Source organism: Wyeomyia smithii, chromosome 3, assembly GCF_029784165.1.
Source record: "Wyeomyia smithii strain HCP4-BCI-WySm-NY-G18 chromosome 3, ASM2978416v1, whole genome shotgun sequence".
Classification (NCBI taxonomy): Eukaryota; Metazoa; Arthropoda; class Insecta; order Diptera; family Culicidae; genus Wyeomyia; species Wyeomyia smithii.
The window spans coordinates 172,078,485-172,100,843 of NC_073696.1; the positions used below are offsets into that span (position 1 = coordinate 172,078,485).

The window sequence follows — 22,359 nt, forward strand, 5'->3', positions numbered from 1 at the left end:
GAACAGGGTAGAAATTGGGGAGGACGGACAAGCTGTGGACGCACCAGCATTGGACGAGGTGAAGAATGCTTGCAAAGAGCTAAAAAACAACAAAGCCGCTGGGAAGGACGGCTTACCGGCCGAACTTTTCAAAGTTGGGAGCGAGCGGCTGTGGCAATTCACCAGATTATCCTAAGGGTATGGTCTGAGGAACAACTAGCTACGGACTGGTTGGAAGGACTCATATGCCCTATCTACAAGAAGGGACATAGACTCGAGTTTAATAATTATCGAGGCATAACCCTCCTCAATTCCGCTTACAAAATTCTCTCCCGTATCCTGTTCCAGCGACTGAGGCCGTTGCAGGAAGCCTTTGTTAGAGAATACCAATGCGGTTTTCGAGTGGGGCGATCTACAACGGACCAGATGTTCACCTTGAGACAGATCCTCGACAAGTTTCGAGAACACAACCTGCAGACACATCATCTGTTTATAGATTTTCGAGCGGCGTACGATACAGTGAAACGCAACGAGCTGTGGCAAATGATGCTAGAACATGGTTTCCCAACTAAACTGATTAAACTGATACGTGCGACGCTCGACGGTTTCACATCATACGTCAGGCCAGCGGGCGAATTTTCGGACGCGTTTGTGACGTTAGATGGTCTGAAGCAAGGTGACGGGCTCTCGAACTTGCTGTTCAACATAGCTTTGGAAGGTGCGATACGAAGGGCAGGTGTGCAGAGGAGCGGCACCATCATCACTAAGTCTCACATGCTTCTGGGCTTTGCGGACGACATTGATATAATTGGTGTTAACCGTAGAGCAGTTGAGGAGGCCTTTACCGCTCTCAAAAGGGAAGCTGCGAGAATTGGACTCACCATAAACACTGCCAAAACAAAGTACATGGTGGCTGGCAGAGAGCGTGGTAGTTCTACGGGTGTTGGTGCTGCGGTGGAGACGGATGGGGATACTTTCGAAGTTGTCGATGAATTTATTTATCTTGGTACTCTCGTGACATGTGACAACGAGGTGAGCCGCGAGGTGAAGAGGCGGATTGCGGCGGCGAATAGGGCTTATTACGGATTGCGTAGCCAGCTTAGGTTTCGTAGCCTACAGATCCGTACGAAATTTGCGCTCTATAGGACTCTAATCCTCCCGGTGGCGCTCTACGGACATGAGCGCTTGGGGTCTTCGAGCGTAGAATCCTGCGATCAATACTCGGAGGCAAACTAGAGAACGGGGTGTGGCGCAGGCGCATGAATCACGAGCTGTACGAAGTATACAAACACGCTGATATTGTCAAGCTGATGAAACACGGCAGGTTACAGTGGGCTGGCCATGTAGCACGGATGGCGGATGAGCGACCGGCAAAGATAATATTTAGTAGAGAACCGGATAGAGGCCGACGACTTCGAGGTAGACCACGCACGCGCTGGATGTGTGCTATCGACGAGGATGCCAGAGCAGCGGGTGTAAGGGGAGACTGGAGAGTAGCAGCCCAAGACCGAGTTTTGTGGAGACGTATTCTGGATTCGGCATAGGATCTTAATGATCTGTCGCCATTAAAGTAAAGTAAAGTAAGCATAGTCGGGTCAAAATTCATCCAAATACTTGAATTTATCATGAAATGACTTTTCAGTACACATTTCAGTCGTTTAACAAAGTTTCATTTGGGAAACCAAGGCTACAACTATCCAAGAAGCGAAAAAATAAGAATTTCTTGATTATTTTCACATAGCGATAAAACACGAGACCGGAAACATCCGGAAGGTTTTTCTTCACCATAATAACCAAAAATATTAGCACTTTCACGTAATATAAGCCGTTCAACCGGATTTTGCCGGAAACATAACTTATCCCATTTTGATTTAACTTATAAAAACAAATATTTTGGGTTTTATTATATTGATTTTGACAAACACCTGGGTATTTGGAGAGACTAGCATACATGCTAAGTACACATTTCTGTTCGATTAACATTCTTTAACAATCTCCGTCGTTGTTTAATTTAAAAATCACTTGTTTATTTTCGGAACGTTATATTTTAGCTCACGATATCAAAGCGTCATAATCATGCACAAAAACTGTTGAATTGAGGTCGGTTCAAACCTCTCGTTAAGACCGTAAACATAACTTTTGGATGTTGATGAGCTGTCAAGTGATCAAGCATACATCACACTTCAAAATGAAACACTACAATACAAAGTTGATTTACTTGGAATTTTTCACTTATGATCAGGTTTTAAACGTATTTACTCCTATGTGCAACGTTTATAATTCGGCCGTTTGGAGTTATCCCACATCAACGGCCATACGGTCGTGTTTCAGAAACAACTCTTGTAGTTTGTTTTATTTTTCTGTGCGGACTCATCACTGCGACCAGATATTAGATCTATTGTGATATTGCCCAGGTGTTTTCTGTACTCCACACTTCATATTATTACTATTGAAGTAAGTGATACGCTGATCATTCATATCCGTGCTTGTGTGTAAGTTTTACCTTTCCCTTTCAAGCTTACTGCTCTACTATACCGATCCTCTGTCCATCCTAACGATTTCGCCTAATTACAATTCTCTGGAGAGAACTTTCATACGTTACTCACACCCACCAGTTTTATTACAATAGGGACTTATTGTTGTTAAGAAAGAGTCATCCTTTGAAAACCAAATGGCCTGATTCTACTAAGATTCGAACCCACGGCCACCCGCTCACCAAAGCAGAATCTGTAACCTTGCGGCTACGGAGCTCCGTAGTAATTTGTTACTTCCAAAAGTGTTTTACGCAATGGATTTTTTCTTTCTTCTTACAAAAAGAGATTAAGAAGATATGTTTAATAATCAGAATCAGAAAAATCAGAATAACATGTAAAATATATGAGATTCCAAAAGTAACATGCACTGAAAATTGAATTTGTATATATTATATCGAACAAGGTATTATATTTAACCAAGTTATTTTCTATTCCAGCAATTTTCTCGGCCTAGTAACGTACCTAGATTGGGTGATGATTTTCGTGACTACACTTTCTTGCATATCAATGATGTTCGAGACACCTCAATACCGTGTAATGGAACACGTAACGCTTCAAATGGCCGAGTACACATTTGTTATATTCATGAGCCTTGAGTTGGCCCTTAAAATCTTGGCGGATGGTTTATTCTTCACCCCCAAAGCATACATCAAAGACGTTGCTTCGGTTCTCGATGTCTTCATTTATGTCGTTTCACTGACGTTTTTGATATGGATGCCTCGTCAAGTACCAAGTAATTCATCAGCGCAGTTGCTAATGATTTTGCGTTGCCTTAGACCGCTTCGAATATTTACGCTAGTGCCTCATATGCGGAAAGTAGTATACGAACTTTGTCGAGGTTTCAAGGAAATACTGCTGGTATCAACTTTACTAATTTTATTGATGTTTGTTTTTGCAAGCTATGGAGTGCAATTGTATGGAGGTCGCTTGGCACGTTGCAATGATCCTACTATTCTCAAACGAGAAGATTGCGTCGGTGTGTTCATGAGGCGTGTGTTTGTTACGAAAATGAAATTAACACCTGGTGCAAATGAATCATATCCATCGATGCTCGTTCCCAGAGTATGGGCGAACCCTAGAAGATTCAATTTTGATAATATTGGTGACGCCATGTTAGCATTATTTGAGGTACTGTCGTACAAAGGATGGATTGATGTACGAGATGTCTTGATTAAAGCGCTAGGACCCGTACATGCTATATATATTCATGTATATATTTTCCTTGGATGCATGATAGGACTAACTTTGTTTGTGGGTGTAGTAATTGCCAATTATTCAGAAAATAAAGGAACAGCATTGCTGACTGTAGACCAACGACGGTGGTGTGATTTGAAGAAACGTCTAAAGATCGCTCAACCGCTGCATCTTCCACCTCGTCCAGATGGCCGCATGTTTCGAGCTTTTGTTTACGATATTACACAACATATTGCATTTAAAAGATGTATTGCAGTGGTTGTTCTTGTCAACAGCATGTTGCTTTCAATAACGGTAATCAAATACATATTTTTTTAAAGTAAGAGCTAGCACAATCACATACTTCTATATTTCCAGTGGACAAAAGATGAAACGCACACTGAAAGACTAATAATCGTCAGTACACTTCTTACATTCGTTTTTGTTATAGAAGTTGTTATGAAAAACATTGCGTTTACTCCTAGAGGTTACTGGCAGTCCAGAAGAAACAGATATGACCTCTTGGTGACGGTAGCTGGCGTCGTATGGATATTTCTCCAAACAACACTGAGAGTATGATCGATACAAATTTGTCCAATACAATTTTCCATTTCAACTCCTTTATTTGCAGAGCGATTTATCATATTTCATTGGTTTTATGGTTGTCATATTGAGATTTTTCACAATAACTGGCAAGCATACGACCTTGAAAATGTTGATGCTTACAGTCGGTGTCTCAGTGTGTAAATCATTCTTTATTATTTTTGGAATGTTTCTATTGGTGTTTTTCTATGCACTTGCGGGAACTATTCTATTCGGTACAGTGAAATACGGTGAAGGTATTGGACGGTACGTATAATTGTAGAAACCCAACCACACAACGATTAGTCAGAATACTGCACAAAATTCATCAAACTTCTAAATAAATCACCGCCATCTGAAGACAAAGTAAAACTCAGTCTGTCGTAAAACGTACTCATGGCAATCACGCCATGGGTAGGGAATTGTCTAATGAATTTATAATGAGATGTCCGTACTTTTACTGGATTGCAACATTATTAATCCCCTGAGGACCAAACAGCAAGCACTTTTCTAGTTCATTTGACAATTCCCGAGTTTCTGCTTCTGCCGGTTGAGTTTTACTTCATAAAATTCGCGTTCATTCACGAATTCAAAAATTTTTTATTTTTGTTTGTCACGAAAAAAGTTTTTGTACTATTCAAATTGATTCTTGCCGATTCGAATATAATAGTATAAATCAAAATTTGAGTAATACAATACATACACTTTAACGTCCTTTGGGTTTTGTGAATCAAACAAGATTACATAAATTCAGATAATTCTTAGTTCTGCAGAAAATGGCAGTACGCGGAACATTCCGTTTTGTTAAAATTGTTCAAGGGATTATATACATATGCAAGCTTAAAGAGACAGGCATTTTTCTTTGTCGTGTGTAAAGTAAATATAAATATTTCCTTGAAATTCTTTAAAATCGGTGGTTTGGAAAAGAATTATGACAATTTCCACCGCACTATTTGCCCAAAAAAATCAAACGCACGGCAAAACTTTACAACACATCAAACACAATCTTTTTCATCTTTTACAATCTCAAGGCTTGACAAACTTCCACGCTCTCTATCAGCCACCATGTATTTTGTTTTGGTAGAGCTTATGATAAGTCCAATTTTCGCTGCTTTCCTCTTAAAACTGCTCTCTTCTACTGCTCTGTGGTTAGCAACGACTATATCAATATCACCCACAAAGCCAAGGAGCACTTCGAATCAGTTTAACCAGATTTGTTTGGAAACCGTTGGGAAGCATAATACTAATCAACACAGGTTTGACCGTAAAACTCAAACTAGAAAACATAAAGATTATAGCTTTTGAACCATTTCTGTAAATTTTGATGCTCTTAGCCACCACCGTGTTTTCAGAGACTTAAAAATTATCTACCACACGACGCATCTAAGTGTCTATATAAATTTCTATTTTCAATCCCGAATACCTCCTAGAAAGCAAACGCGGTTCTTTGAAATGTATACATCGCGAAGATATAAGATTAATCACGATATTTATCGAACGAACGAACTCCGATTTGCAACGTGCTTAGATAGAACCAACGAGTGAGCAGTCTTCGGTTAAACGGTGAGACACGAATAAATACCCTCTGATACAACTCGCAAAGGCACTGCACTCCGAAAATCCTTAATCCTAGCAAAACTCACTCGCGCCGCAGACACGATTACACCGGACCATTATGGCCCTAGCTCTATTCCGCAGGGACACGGCGTTTCGCCCCGATAATCTTCTAGCTGTTGGATGATGGATTTAAAACACCTACTGAGTACAAAAATTGACAAATGCAAATATGCATACTAACCAGAACAGAGTTCCAGGGTTATTTACAAAACGCCAGAACAATCGTGCAGCAAAACTTATCCAAAAGCTTAGAAAATAATAAAAAAGCAAGTGATGTGATCAGACACTTGTCACGAGTATGTTTAAAGATTCATAATATTCAAGGGGATGGCAGCCCTATCTAAACTCTACACGTTTGACAGTAGCCAACATATTATTTAAAAATAAAGCCCCGAGGCAGGCGCCCAGCAAAAGAAAGAGAATTGACAGTTATCGCGGGTTTGTTTACATAGAAAAATTTTCGGCTCGAATAAAAAAGCGGAAGTTTCTTGTTAAAAAATGCGTTTCCGAAAAATCCAAAAGGTCACAGTAACGAATTCGCATAGGCGGAGAGTTTTCCCATCTTTTTCGTACTCGTATCATTCATTTTCACTCCTATCACATAAAAAGTAATTAGAACACCTTGTAAACAAACCCGTGGGAAGTGTCAAAAAAGTGAGGTTATTTTTCGTGTGCAATGATCTATGAGACACCTGAAAAAATGTCCAATGGCAAGAGATGGCGCTTTTTCAGTGGTAGTAAAACCGAAATTTTTCCGAGTGTTTTGCTCATTGACCAATAAAACAGCTATCAAATGCCTTCTATACATTTTTTTCTAACTTTCTAGTACTTACTTTCATTAGACGCAAATCTATTTTTATTAAAAAATATGTTTTTCCCATATAACCCATTGTGTCTTACTACCATTCGTCTAGAGTCCGTGTTGTTGATTTTGACAATATTTAAAAATTAGGGCGAGAGCCGTGTGGTTGAAAGCGGATGCGCACAATTCTCATTGGGGTGGTTCAACGTTGTTAAAAGTAGGTTATACAACTCTTCATACAAATTTAAAATGCAATACGCCAAGCGGAGTCACTAGTAATTGACCTCCGATAAGTATAGAATTTTTGAGGACTCAAATATAATCAATTAAATTTTGTGGTGGCACTTTGCTATCAAGTTTTAAAATTTCCATATGACGATGAGTCGCTTCAATACTGATAGCCAAGCAACGACATCTAGTTCTGATGTGAATGGAAAAGTCGATAGTTTCTACAATAATTTAATATAATTAGAATTTAATAGATGGAAATACACAAACAGTTGCGGTCACTGGTGTGATTTACTAGCAGATGGTATATACCGTGTCCCATTCTATCCATTCTAGTGTGAACTACAATGAACAATCTACAACAAAAAATTAATCAATTGGCGTCAGAACGGCCAACTGAAACCGTTAGGTGCATGAAATATGAAACACAATCCAATCCATTCCCCAAGCATACGTTTTCCAACCGATACCAGCCCACCGCGCACATGACGTGAAACGTGAAAGCTTATGTGACAAACATAACATCTACGTGAAAATCACATACCAAGTACATGAACTTGACAACGTCAAACAGGATGTACCGCGTAAATTCTCTGTGCGCAAATATCCAGGAATCAAGATGGCGAAACTGTTGTCTAATTCAGTGTCAACATAAAATGGAATTTCTCGATCGCTTATCAATAAGTGAATTTTCGGAAAATCTTAATAACGTCGAGTCTTGAGCTTACAGTGTACACAGCTCCAGTTCAAAAGTGGTGGAGTTACCTGAACACAAACAACTGCAGGGGACAGTAGCTATCGCCCGCGAATATCGTGGTATTTATCATTTTTTATGTAGCTTTATTCATTTATCAATTGATAACATTGCATACTCGAGTGATTTATTACGCAACATGTTTCGATAATTTCTACAAACTATTTTCTATCTCTTTAAAATCGAAAAAATAAATCAAAATTATAGGTTGCATAAAACGTGATAGATATCGAGACTCAAATGCTTTTCAGTAGATGAATTCTACGTGAAACACCCATAAAATGCATATGTCTACTGAATTAGATAAAAAGAATAATAACTTTCCCGGTAACTATAACGTGAAAAATATTTTGAGTGTATCTTGTCAATTTACACACCTAAATGGGTTTTCTTGTAAACACAACGTTGAAACGACGAACCCGGGGAACAACTGCTATGCGACACTTCCACTTCAATGCGTCAGCTTAGCATTTCTACACTGGCTAAAGGCACCAAATTTCACAGAAATGGTTAAGAAGTTATAATCTTTCCAGGGCAACTAATTTGAGCTTTAGGGTAGCATTTTTCTGCTTTTGTCTACCAGTGTAATCTGCCATAAATCTTTGCGTTTAATCTATTCTGAACCGAACCTAGACCCTGGGATTTAACTGTTCGTTTTACACTACAGTGGGCCCAAGCGAGAAAAAAAAGCTTGCAGAACATAAATGAATGGTACACAAACAATGTCATCTGTTAGCTACTGAAATACATTATTGAGCAAAATCGTGCCAAATGATCTAGAAATTCGCCAAAGTTTAATCGACCATTTGTTATTTGAATATACACACACGTATTTGACTTAGCAAAATGAGTATTGTTCACAGATGGAGCAATCTTTTAGAATCATAAGTTATTTTCTAAAAGGGCATATGATTTTGGCATGGGCTTTCATTCTAAAGCATTTATAGCATTGTAGCTCAGAAACCGTTGGTTGTACAAAAAAAACTTGAAGTTATAACGCAACTTTTAATAAAACATTCAGGATGAAGAAATAAAAAACGCATTTTGTATGAAAAATTATATTTTGAAAAAAATATTTAATTTAGATATATTGTAGAATATTTGTACTCTAATCATTTTGAACAATTTAAATGGTCATTCTAATTTGAAAAGCTCATGATAATTGACTTCGTAAATGCACCCTCTTCAAGTTATTATGAATTTATGCTAAGAAAGTCAAAAACTAAACACTGAATTATACATTAAATAAAAAAAGAATAGATTTTTCCCTTCAAATTAATTTTTTGTTGAAACTTGACATTATTCCTAAAATTTTTGATTAAATGTTCTGGATGGAGAAGTTTGAAATAAATTTTAACTTAAAAGTTGAGTATTTTTTTGCAAATGCAACATTCTTGAGAAGAATCAAATTCCAATGTACACTGGGCCAGGAATGAAATCTAGCGGAACGAAATTGTTAGCGTTCTCAGGGTTTGACCAATAGGTTTCCGATCTTCTACAAAGTTTCTTAGCATGGTTAGGGCTTCATTTTGGATAAGTTCGGAATTTAGCCGCGAAGGTGGCGTTGCGATGCCAACTTCTTTTCCTTACACGATCTCTAAATTCTATAAAACTTTACAGAATATACAAAATTTCTAACTGTTCAAGTTTCAGAGATCTACGAGTTTTTATAAAATTTGTCTGAATTTCACGTTTCATTGTGATAATTTTATGAGTTCACTCAAATTAATTTCTTACAAATTTTTTTCTCTGTGGAAATTGTATAATTAAGTCGTTTTCTTCCGAGTACGGAAGTTTTTGAAGTACTTAAATGGAAATATTCCATAAAATTTGGAAAAAATGCATAATTTTGTGAATTAGATATCTCATAGGTTAGCAAGTATTAGCAAACCATGATTTTTTCTAAAAATTGTCCATCAAAAAATCTTTATTTTCTGAAATTTTGAAAGATGTGTTTTTTTTGTGTTTTTGTGATATTTCAGTTTGAATATAATCATAGGTTTCATGTAAAAACACAATTGCTATGTATTTATTGCATGAAATACACGGTCCAGCACTCTGATACTCTATCCAACCTATTTGCAGTCTTCAGCAGAGTTTTACAGTGTAAAAGAACTTCAATTTGACGTTTAGTATAGTTCGCGATTTGGCCGCAGAGATGGCGCTTCGACACCAACTTTTTATTCTTACACGCTACAGCTCTGCAGTTTTCGACGAAGTTCTAGTTTAGAAAATTTTATGTAACTTCGTAGAAGAAACAAAATTGCTGTCTCTCAATTTATTTTGGAAATTTACGAGTTTTTGATAAATTTGTTTGAGTTTCACGTTTTTTTGTAATAGTTTTGTGATTCTTTGGTGATTTTATTGTTTCGAATCACAAAACTATTACAAAAACCTAAATTAATCCACCTAGCGGTCAGACCCAGCCTTTCTCATTTAAACTTATTATTTGTAAAAATAGATTTACATGAACGCTTCAATTCAGTAAATGTATATTCGCTCTTTAGGTCCTTTAGGTAATCTATACATATAAAAATGCAGTCCGGTCTGTCTGTCTGTTTGATCCATATAGGCTTGAAAACTACCGAACCGATCGACATGAAAATTTGTATGTAGGGGTTTTTGGTGCCGATAAAGGTTCTTATGATAGTTTGAGACCCCTCCCTCTTCTGGAAGGAAGGAGTCTCATACAAATGAAACATAAATTTCTGCACAACTCAAGAACAAACCAAGCAAGTGAAACCGAATTTGGCATGTAGATGTTTTAAGGGGTAAAAACTATGTGTCATAATAGTTGGACGCCCCTCCCTTTTCTGGAAGGGAGGGGTTCCATACAAATGAAACACAAATTTCTGCACATCTCGAAAACTAATCAACTAAATGGAACCAAATTTGGCAGTTAAATTTTTTAAGTGGTTTAAAATATGTACATAATATTTTGACACCCCTCCTTTTTTTTTGAAGGGCGGGTGCCATACAAGTAAAACACAAATTTCTGCATATCTCGAAAACTAACCGAGAAAATGGAACCAAATTTAGCATGTGGATGTTTTTGGAGGCAACAAATATGTGCATAATGGTTTAATACCCCTCCATTTTCTGGAAGGGATAACAAATATGTGCATAATGGTTTGACACCCCTCCCTCTTCTATAAGTGAGGGGTCCCATACAAACGAAACACAAATTTCGCACAGCTCAATAACCAATCAAGAAAATACAAATCTGTCCATAGTGGTGCACACATTTCTGCACATCTCGCGAACTAATCATGGAACCATATTTGGCAGGTGAATGTTTTAGTGGTAACAAATATGTTCCATAACATTTTTTTCTCAAAACAGCTGAAAATGACCAAATACCACCCAATATGAGTGTTTCTTTAACCAGTATGACGTTCAATCCAGAAATTGTCTCCAAATGCCATTCTGTAATCCAAAATGGCAACTTCCGGTTTTGGAAAAACAGCGGAAAACGACCAAATACCACCCAATATGGGTATTTCCGAAATCGGAATGATGCACTGGAACTACAAATCGACTTCAGACAACATTTTGAATTGTAAGATTTTAACTTCCAGTTTCTGAAAAACAGCCTGAAATGGACGATTCCCATTAAATATGAGTATCTGCGGTACCAGAAAGATGCACAGAAGCTAAAAATTGATCACAGACACAATCGTGAATTTTAAGATGGTGGCTTCCGATGTCTGGCAAACATCCGGAAATGACCAAATAGCATTCAATATGAACGTTTTCGTAACTAGAATAACTCCCAGATGATAGCACAGGCAATTTTAAAGTCCAAAATCACGACTTTCGGTTTCTGAAAAACAGCTCAAAGTGACCAAATACCACCCAACATGAGTATCTTCGGAACCAGAATGTTGCAAGAAGCTAAAAATTGACCTCAGACACCATCATGAGTTGCAGAATGGCAACTTTTGGTTTCTGGTTGGAGAAACACTCATATTGGGTGTTATTCGATCATTTTCGGCTGTTTCCCAGGAACCGGAGGTCGCCAACCTAGAATCCAAAATTGGGTCTGTGGTCGATTTCAGCTGCTGTGTATCATTCTAGATCCGGAGATACTCATGTTAGACGGAAATCGGCCATTTTTGGCAGAAAAAACAGCCAAAAATGGCCGAGTTTAAGTAGTCTTCGGAATATGTTCCTTCTCATAGCTGAATTTCACATTTTTAAACATAACAGGCAAAGTAACAGTCCGATTGCAAAACAAATCAATAGGGTCTCATGGAGCAACTAGACCTTCCATTTGACACTGGTTTTATGAATATCGGTCCAGCCATCTCTGAGAAACATGAGTGAGATTGAACAGTCTTCAGAACACGTTTCTTTTGATAACTTTTGAACCATATGTCCAATCTTTATGAAATTCAAAAATTAAGGGTTTTTCAGGTAGCCCGTTCATTTGAAACCAATTTTGTTCAAATCGGTTGTGTAGTTTTTGAGATAATGATGTTTCATGATTTTTACATTTTGATACATAACCTCTAAACTAAAAATCCGATTATAATGAAATTTAATAAGGCCTTATGGGGCAACAAGACCTTTCATTTGCAATTAATTTCATGAAAATCGGTCCAGCCATCTCTGAGAAAAGTGAGTGAGAATAAAAATCTGCACATACACACACATACACACACACACATACACACACACATACACACACACATACAGAAAATGCTCAGCTCGTCGAGCTGAGTCGAGTGATATATGCCATTCGGCCCTTTGGAGCACTTTTATACTTTCGGTTTTGCAAGTGATTGCTATACCTTTCTAGGAGAAAGGCAAAACGTGAAAATCACACATTCTTTGGTGATTTTAATGTTTCGAATCACAAAACTATTAATTACTATACATCGATCGTATATTTCAATAAATGGTTATATATGGTTGTTACTGTGGAATCACAAACAACACATAAAAGAGTGTACTTTTGTAAAAAAAAAAAGAATTTGATCAAAGTTAATGTTGAAATATTTCAAAGATGGATGCAAGAGCTCTTTAATTTGAAATTGCTATTAGAATCAAAAAAATTGAGGGGAAAATTCGATCCTTTTATGATTATATGAATAATTTAGTGTTTATTTTATAATTCTCTCAACTTAAATTCCAAATAACTTGACAACGTATGCATTTACGAAGTCACTTATCCTGAGTATAGTCAGTGTATACTTTACTAGTCTGGCGGACTGGATTTCGGGAACCAGTGTGAACTGTCAAAACGGGAACCAATCGATAGTGCATCGATTTTCGCATTTGAAGTATTGTAATCGTGCCGTAAAAAGATACAGAATAAATTAGACTCAATAATTGGGCTTTTTGTGACAATTGCTATTTTTTTGAGAATAGTTATTGTAATGAATTAATGATATCACAATAATGTTAAATTTATACATGTGAGAAAATCACAAGGAATATTTTCTTTCGTCGCATCAATAACGTGCTCTTTTTATAATTAATTGTTTATTGATAACATTATACTGCCATAGATTTGCTGTCCTGTCGCTTTTCACGCTGTACTATTGTACGGGAAATGCTCAATCGAAACAAAATGATTTTTTTTATAACTTTCCTTTCAACGAATAAATGAATTATCAGGTAACTCGCATTATTTTAGCCATTTTCCTCTAATCTCTGCATTCTTTGGAAACCGGAGTAAACTTGTTTGTTTCTTTGTCCTTCGCCAATTGCTGTTACATTTGTTATAAACGCACTTCATTTTCACATCAAATGTTTACTTTCAAAGAAGTCATATGCAACATGAATTATATCCAGTGGTGTCAGGATTTTAATGTGAAAAAGTGGGTTGCCAGTTGCATGGTTCCCCACTCCGCCAGACTAGTAAAATACAGTGACTATAATCCTGAGTATTCAATTTGAAATACCGTCAGCTGGGGTGAGATTGTGCCAGTGGAAGTGAGACTGTGCCATTTATTCCGTGTCAAAAGAGAAGCATACTCTCATCCCCACTGGCACAATCTCATTTCAAAAATATTAGAGTAGAAATATTTTAAAAAATGTCGAAAAAAATATTTTTTTAATCTAAACCTTCCATAAAAAATTGTTGTTCATTTCTTCATCCTGAACTTTTTATCAAAAGTTGTGATATAACTTCGATTTTTTTCTCAGCTATCATATACAAAAAACCCGAATTAATCCACCTAGCGGTGAGACCCAGCCTTTCTCATTCGAACTTATTATTTGTTAGAATAGATTTACACAAACACTTCAATTAAAAAAAAAATACATTCTGATAATTTTTGGCAACCAACAGCACAATTATACCGAACATTCAAAACTTAACATTCACACACAAATTTATAACGCGAATTTTTTTTGTATCGTGGTATAATCGAAACATCACTGTACTCATATATGGATCGGACTCGATTATATATCATTATCAAATCCCTCCCAGCTGGTCTCGAGGTACATGCTGACCTAACAAGCCAGTCGTTGTAGGTTCGACTCTCGGCTCGGGAGAGATTGTTAGTGTTAGTAGGATCGTAGCGCTAGCCCCGCAATTGTCCTGTACACTTAACGGTTGGCTGCGAAGTCTGTGTATAATAAACAGAAGGTCGAAATCCGAATCGGAATTCTTTTTTCCACTATTTATAGTAAGAATTTTTTTTGAGTTTCAAAAATGGAAATATGGGTGTTGCCACCCATGCAAAAAATTCATTAAATAAAAAAGAAATTTAAAGAAAAATTAATATAAATGAAAGGAAATTAAAATCAAAAATTAAATATAATAAATAAAATAATATCGCAAAAATTGATAGAGATAAAAAATAAAAAATTTAAAATTAATTTGAAAAAATAGGCAAAAAAACATATGTTACATAAACTTGGAAAATTAAAAAAAAAAGTCAGTTTACGTCTAGGGTTACAAGTTAACAAATAAATATACACCGATCAAAATTTTTCTTTACGTTTGACTGCATTCACATAAAAAATAACTACACGACATAATTAGTTTTCTGTAAGAAATTTGTTTTCTGACTTTCCTCATGAATTTATTTAAATTATCTTGTATATAAATATGAAACTCTTTAACGCAGTTGCTTTTATTGATATTATTCCCTTCGTTACTGAGGTGCATCCGTGCAACATTGAATATGGGTTTTAAAAACCGGGATGTAACCCAGAAGCCAGAATCCGATTTCAAACAACATTCTAAATCCAGATGACTGATTCTGGCTACCTGAGTACATCCTGAAATGGTCAACTATCTACGCCAAATATCATCCAATATGAGTATTTGTGGAACAGTATAATACCCAGAGACCAAAACTCAACTTCAGACACCAAATTTTTAGATAGTAGCTTCCGGTTTCTAGAAACAGCATGAAAGAGTAAAAATATTACCTTATGTGAGTTTTTCAGAAACCGGGATAATACTCAGAGGCAGAGAGTCAACTCCATACTTCATTTGGAAGCCCGATCTTGCGACTTCCGGTTTCTGGAAAACATTCTTAAATTGCCAAATTCAATCCAGTAAAGATAGATTCACTCTTTGGGTTCTAGAATATTGATGTTGTATATGAAGTAATAATTGACGTATAAAATGTGAAATTTAACGTAATATTTGTGCTAAAAAATAACAAAATTAAAAAATGACTCCTAATTTCGAACACTTTAATCACGAGCAATACCGGGAACGATAGACTTCCGTTGTTACTTCAATTTAATACATAACGGTGGAAGGAAAAGTCTGATTTTAATAATCAAATGAAATGGCAACCTATATGGCAGCCAAACCTTTCATTTGACAATAAGATTGTTGAAATTAGTTCAATCTTTGGGAAAACGAGTGAATTTGAAAAGTCATCGGGGCTCGTTTCTTTTCACAACTTTCGAACCAAATGTGCAATCATTATAAAATTCATCAGTTAACACTTAACTAGCCCGTTCATTTGATATCAATATTGTTCTAATCGGTCATGTTTTTGTGATAAAGAAGTTTCATGATTTTCACATTTTGAAACATTACAGACGAAGTTACAGTCCGATTACAATGAAATTTGATAAGGTGTTATGAGGCAGCTAGACCTTTCATGTGACACTAATCTTGTGTAAATCGGTTCAGCCATCTCTGAGATGATGATGATGATGATGATGGTTCCACCTCAAACCCCTACATCGGTTTGAGCTGGTCGATTTATCTAAGTAAGATATTATATAGAGTCACACAATGTAACCAGTTGGCAAACAAATAACGGACTGGTTATTAATACAGACATAGTAATCCTTCAAAAGAATACCAATAATTTAACAATGAATAAAAAACGATTTTCCAATATCATCATGGATCCAAGGCTCATCCAGAACGTTTCCAACCCGAAAATTATCTGGAACATTTAAGAGTGTCAACTAATCAGAATTGATTCTGGATAACGATCCGAAACTACGAGAGAGATCCTGTGATACTATAGTTCTCGATAGCGAGCTTCACGGTCCACAGGCAGCCTTTCAGTTGTTTCTCCCAACCCTAGTTCAAAATCGTAAAAACAGATAAATATTAAAAATCAGAATAACAGCATATATGCTATTTCAAACCAAAAGGCAACTTTCCTACCCGATATGCTTTTGTTTCAATTTCAGGGGTTTAATCCTAATGTTCTCAATATCCAGATAGTCTATGTCAGTCTACACGCGCGTGGCTCAAACATGTGTAGCCGACTCTTTTTTAAACTCTACTATTAAATATTATACAGCTAATTCAAACAAAAATCCATTATCATCAATGAACATAATAACTTAATTTACCCAATAAATTAAAAAAAAAATACATTAATTTTACAATCTTCGTCATTGATTTACAAAAAATTATATATAATCTGTCTACAAAACAGACTTTATGTGTGAAATACAAAGCCTTTTAAACTCCGCCATTGTTGCTGCACGTTTTACCTGTCTTGGCATCGAATTGAAAAAAATTCTTCCTTTATACAACAGAGAGTTCTGTGATCTTCCATAAAGAAAATTTGGTGTTCTAGCATCATCCGCGTTTTAAGTGTTGTACCTATGAAAATCACTTCCCCTATCAATTCGATTACACAAATATCGAGGCAGCATATTATTAAAAATTTTATATAGAAACACCATTGTCAGAAAATATACTCTTTGCTTCACAGAAAGCCATTGCAATGCGTCCAGCATAAAACTCGAGGAAATGTATTTATTACATCTTAATATTAATCGCATAACTTCATTTTTTAAGCGCTGCAGTCTCAATATTTGTGTATTGTTTGCAAGAAATAATATGGATGAGCAAAAAACTATATGTGATTAAATGATTGACTTCTAAAGACTAATTTTACTACTATCAGTCAATTCATTTTTCAAACGGCACAGAATACCGTATTTTTGCCATTTTCTTGATGACATTGTCAATGTGAGACTTAAAAGTTAATTTGTCATCAATAATCACTCTAAGATACTTTATTTCGTTTACGCGATTAATCGTCTCACCATCAATTGCAATATTTACGTCTGGTCTGGAGTTGGCAGAAGAAATGATTAAGTACTTTGTTTTACTAATATTTAATTTAAGCTGTTTAAATTTAAACCAATTCGCCAGATAATGTAAATCTTGATTTGAAAGTGCCACAACGTCATTAGGATTCTTAGCCGCAATGAACAGAACAATATCATCAGCAAATAAATTGATATCGCTAAACCGTAAAACTCGCTTTATGTCATTAATATAAATAATGAACAAAATGGGCCCTGAAACACTTTCTTGCGGTACACCAAGGGTATTAGCAATGGAATCCGATTCAGAATCATTAAAACGAGTCTTCTGAGTTCTAGCACACAAATAGTTTTCGAACCATTTGTGTGTTGTCCCTACGATACCAAAGCGCTCCAATGTTTGTAACAATAAGGGCCTAGAAATTGTTTCAAAAGCGCGTTTTAGATCCAAAAACACCGCAAAAATAGTCGATTTTTTCTTTCTATTTTGCTAACACCAGATTCAAAGCAAACTCACAAGAGTGACCCTCTCAACAACCTGATCGCTCTGGAATTAACAAATTATTACTATTCAAATAATCCATCAGCTGGCCTTTCACAACTAGTTCTAAAATTTTCTCTAATGTGTGCAAAATATTAATGGGGCGCAACTCTTCGGATTTATCCATCCCAATAATCTTAGGGATAGGAACCACAAGTGATTCCTTCCAAGCCTGAGGCACGTGCCCCGTTTGCAGTGATTCATTAATAAGGTCCAGCAGATCGTGTCCAATGACATGAAAGCAATCTTGTATTACTTTTGCGTTGACATTGTCGATACAAGCCGATCTCTCCAAAGAAAAACAAATATCTTTCAACTGTGCAAAAGTAATAGGATGAAAACCAGAAAAATTACAGTTATTACGTACCGGCTGTATTATTTCGAGAGGTTCATTGACCAAATCAATACTCTGATTGATCGATTGAACACTATCAACGAAATAACAGTTGAATTTACTTGCAATTACTCGCGCCGAATGTTCTTCAAACCAATAAAAGTAATGATGCGTGATGCGTGAGTATATATTTCGCGTAGCGGTGTACCTATTCCAATCATAGCTATCATACACAAATACAACAACACAAATTGTCTCATAATCTGTGATTTTATAATCGGCCTCAGTGAAGGAATGAACATTATCAAAATTCGAAAACACGTGATCGCTGGTTACTCGTACTGAGGGAGTGGTACACAATTCCAAAATTTCCTACCGTCATGCCTCTTTCAACTGATATTCCTAGGAACCAATTGTTTCAAAAGATTCGTTTAATCAAATATTGAATTTGATTGATTCCTTGGCGTGAATGGCAACCCCACCAGTATGTCTGGAAAGTGAAAGGCAAAAAGGAACTTTTTTTAAGGGGGGGATTTGTTAGTAGCTTAAGTATTTATAATAAATATTAGTAAATAATGAGTGTGTGTCTCCAATCACAAATGGTGACTTCTCAACACTGTTAGAAATTTGTAATTTTAATTGTTAGGATTTGTTTGCTTTCGCAATTAGGACTTATCGTTCGTAGGGATTTAAACCTACTTGTCAAAAAAGGGGAAGTAAACTTACAACTTACTTAATTGCTTACTTATTGGCTATAGAGAGAGGTTATCGTAGCAATTGAGGATTGCAACGTTTTTTTTTTTTTTCGAAAATTGTTAATAATTTTATTTGACATAGCTTCTAATAGTTCAACACCAGTAAGTCTATGTAATGCGGGTGTACCAAACCAAGGAGGACGCTTCAAAATCATTTTCAGAATTTTATTCTGAACCCTTTGAAGTGTTTTCTTCCTTGTTGAACAGCAACTTGACCAGATCGGTACAGCATAAAGCATTGCTGGTCTAAAAATTTGTTTGTAAATCAAAAGTTTGTTCTTTAAACACAGTTTAGAATTCCTGTTAATGAGAGGATATAAACATCTCGTATATTTGATGCACTTGGCTTGTATACTCTCAATGTGCTCTTTGAAAATAAGTTTTTTATCGTAAATTAGTCCCAAGTACTTAACCTTGTCAGACCAACTTAAAATAACCTCATTCATCTTGACAACGTGATTATTGTTTGGCTCGAGAAAAAAAGCCCTAGTCTTATGGGAAAAAATTATCATTTGAGTTTTAGAAGCATTGAGAGAGATTTTCCACTTTTGCAAGTAGGAAGAAAAAATATCTAAACTTTTCTGCAATCGACTGCATATGACACGAAGACTTTTTCCTTTTACGGAAATGCTTGTGTCATCGCAGAACAATGACTTTGTGCATCCTGGAGGCAAATCAGGAAGATCTGAAGTGAATATGTTGTACAGGACTGGACCCAAGACTGAACCTTGAGGTACACCTGCTCTGACAGGAAATCTATCAGATTTTGAATTCTGATAGACAACCTGCAGAGTTCGATCAGTAAGATAATTTTTTAAAATTTTGATTAGGAAAATTGGAAAATTAAAAGTTTGCAATTCAGTGCGTCTTGAACTGTCCTACAGATCAGACGTTTTTTCGGTTGCTTGTGGACTGGTCTTTGACTGCCTATAGCTTCAAAGTTTGTGTTTTGTCAGTGTGTCTTTTAAAGACTACCTGAAAGTTATTTCCCATCAGTCTTTCTCAAGACTACCTACTTTTGAATTTAACATTTGTTTTAACTTTTTTCGTATCACCTGAAATGGCTGGACGGAAAAAGAAACCTCGCATCGCTGCGGGGAGGAAAAGAGAGGCATCTCTTTCTGACACATCGAGTGTCTGTAGTGACAATCCTTTTGATATTTTGCCTGAGCAAGAAGCTGGTGAAATGGAAGTTACCAATAATGAAACTATACAAAATATAAAATCTTTAAAAAAGGAGAAAGTTCCACCTATTGTGGTAACTATTTCTTCTGAATTTAATATATTCAAAAAGGAACTTTCAACGTTTGTTTCTGACGTTAAAGTTACCTATCAAATTGGCCGTAGAGGTGAATGCCGCTTATTAGCCGACTCAGTAAAGGGTCGTGATCGTCTTGTTCAGTATTTAACTGACAAGATGTACAAATTTTTTACATATGACACCAAGAACGCCAAGCCGTTCAAGGTTGTCTTGAAAGGTCTCACCAACGATCAAACCGTTGATGAGATCAAACTTACTTTAACAGAATTACTTGGCATAGCCCCTACCCAAGTAATTCTAATGAAACAAAAATCACGAGGCGAAAACAGTCAGAGAACTGGAATTTCCCTTGTTAATTATTTAATTCATTTTAACCGCAATGAAGTTAACAACTTAAATTTTTTTGAAAAAGCACATGCTTTGTATAATGTGCGTGTAAAGTGGGAAACTTATAGGAAGTATGGCGGAGGTGAAAAGCATATCACCCAATGCCGTACTTGCCAACGTTATGGCCATGGTTCCAAATTCTGTAACATGGACCAAAAATGTCTTAATTGTGGAGACTCTTCTCACAAAAAGGACACATGTCCTGTGAAAGAGAGTAAAAATTTTCGCTGTGCGAATTGTAACGGCAACCATATGTCAAATTTTTATCAATGCCCAGTCCGTTTAGCAATTGTTAAGGCAAGGCAAGGTAAACAAAATTCAATTTCTCAATTAAAACCAACTTCAAAACAAAATTCTCCAAGCGTACCAGTGACGCATAGTTTACCTACTCCTTTGCATACCCGTTTAACTTATGCACAGGTTACAGGTAGTTCGAACATTATACCGCCTAGTGTTGGTAGTTCGAAAATGACCGTTAATATGGGTAAGCAAAACACGCTAGAAAATAATTGTACACCTATTACTCCAGCTAATATTGCTGCCGAAAATATTTTTTCTAATGTCAACTGCCTGGGGCCTATTACGGCAGGTAAACTTTCTTTTTTGCAACAGGCAATGTTCGATCTTATGAACGCCATGTTGCAGGCAAAATCAATGTTTGAAGCCATTCAAATAGGCACAAATTTTACTATTAAAATTGTTTCTAATTTAAAATTTAGCAATGATTTTAAATAAAACAATTAAAATATTAAATTGGAATGCTCGCTCATTGAAGGCCAATGAGAATGAGCTTTTTAATTTTTTAACAGTAAATAATGTGCATATTGCAATTATTACTGAAACATTTTTGAAACCTAACATAAAATTAAAATATGATCCCAATCACGTGGTTCATAGATATGATAGGATTCAGGGTTCCGGCGGTGGAGTTGCAATTGTTATTCATCGCCGAATCAAACATCGTGCTCTTCCCCATCTTGAGACGAAAGTTATTGAAACTTTGGGAATTGAAGTTCAAACTGAACTTGGGATTTTATTTATTGCCGCAGCATATTTACCATTTCAATGCACACGCGAGCTCAAAAATTATTTTAAAGGTGATTTACAAAAACTCACCAGAAATCGTTCGAAATTTTTCATAATCGGCGATTTTAACGCTAAACATCGTTAATGGAATAATTCTCAAAGTAATTCCAATGGCAAAATTTTATTCAATGATTGTTCTTCAGGATACTATTCTATTTTGTCTCCGAATAGTCCTACATGCTTTTCTTCTATAAGAAACCCTTCAACAATTGATTTGGTGCTGACAGATCAAAGTCATGTATGTAGTGATTTGATCACACATGCTGACTTTGATTCTGACCATCTTCCAATAACTTTTTCTTTATCACATGAATCAGTTTTAAACCCTATGAGCTCTGTTTTTAATTATAACAAAGCTAATTGGGAAAGATACAAAAATTATATTGAGAGAAATTTCAATAATGAGCTTGATTTGCAAAACGAAGTGAATATTGATTCCGCTTTGGAAGCATTAAAATGTGCAATTGTTGATGCCAGGAATTATTCTGTTCCAAAGGCTCAAGTGAAATTTGATTCACCAATAATTGACGAAAATCTTCAACTTCTAATTCGTTTGAAAAATGTCCGCAGACGTCAATATCAACGTTCTCGTGACCCTGTTTTTAAAACTATTTATAAAGATTTACAGAAAGAGATTAAACATAGATTTACTCTTCTGAGGAATCAAAATTTTGAGACTAAAGTTGAAAAATTGAAACCATATTCAAAACCATTTTGGAAGCTGTCGAAGATTCTTAAGAAACCTTCAAAGCCTATTCCAGTTTTAAAAGATGGTGAACGTTTTCTTGTATCCAATGAACAAAAGGCTCAAAGACTTGCTCAGCA

General features: G+C 36.0%; 1 protein-coding gene across 2 annotated transcripts in view; it reads left to right on the forward strand.

Annotated features, from left to right (window-relative positions):
- LOC129733296 (sodium leak channel NALCN) overlaps positions 1 to 22,359 on the forward strand; it is a 64,269-nt gene that overhangs the window by 13,601 nt on the left and 28,309 nt on the right. For both annotated transcript variants that reach the window (XM_055695065.1, XM_055695066.1), the window contains 3 exons: positions 2,951 to 4,001; positions 4,065 to 4,259; positions 4,318 to 4,535. In XM_055695065.1, the coding sequence (XP_055551040.1) occupies positions 2,951 to 4,001; positions 4,065 to 4,259; positions 4,318 to 4,535 (1,464 nt within the window). The remainder of the gene's footprint in view (positions 1 to 2,950; positions 4,002 to 4,064; positions 4,260 to 4,317; positions 4,536 to 22,359) is intronic.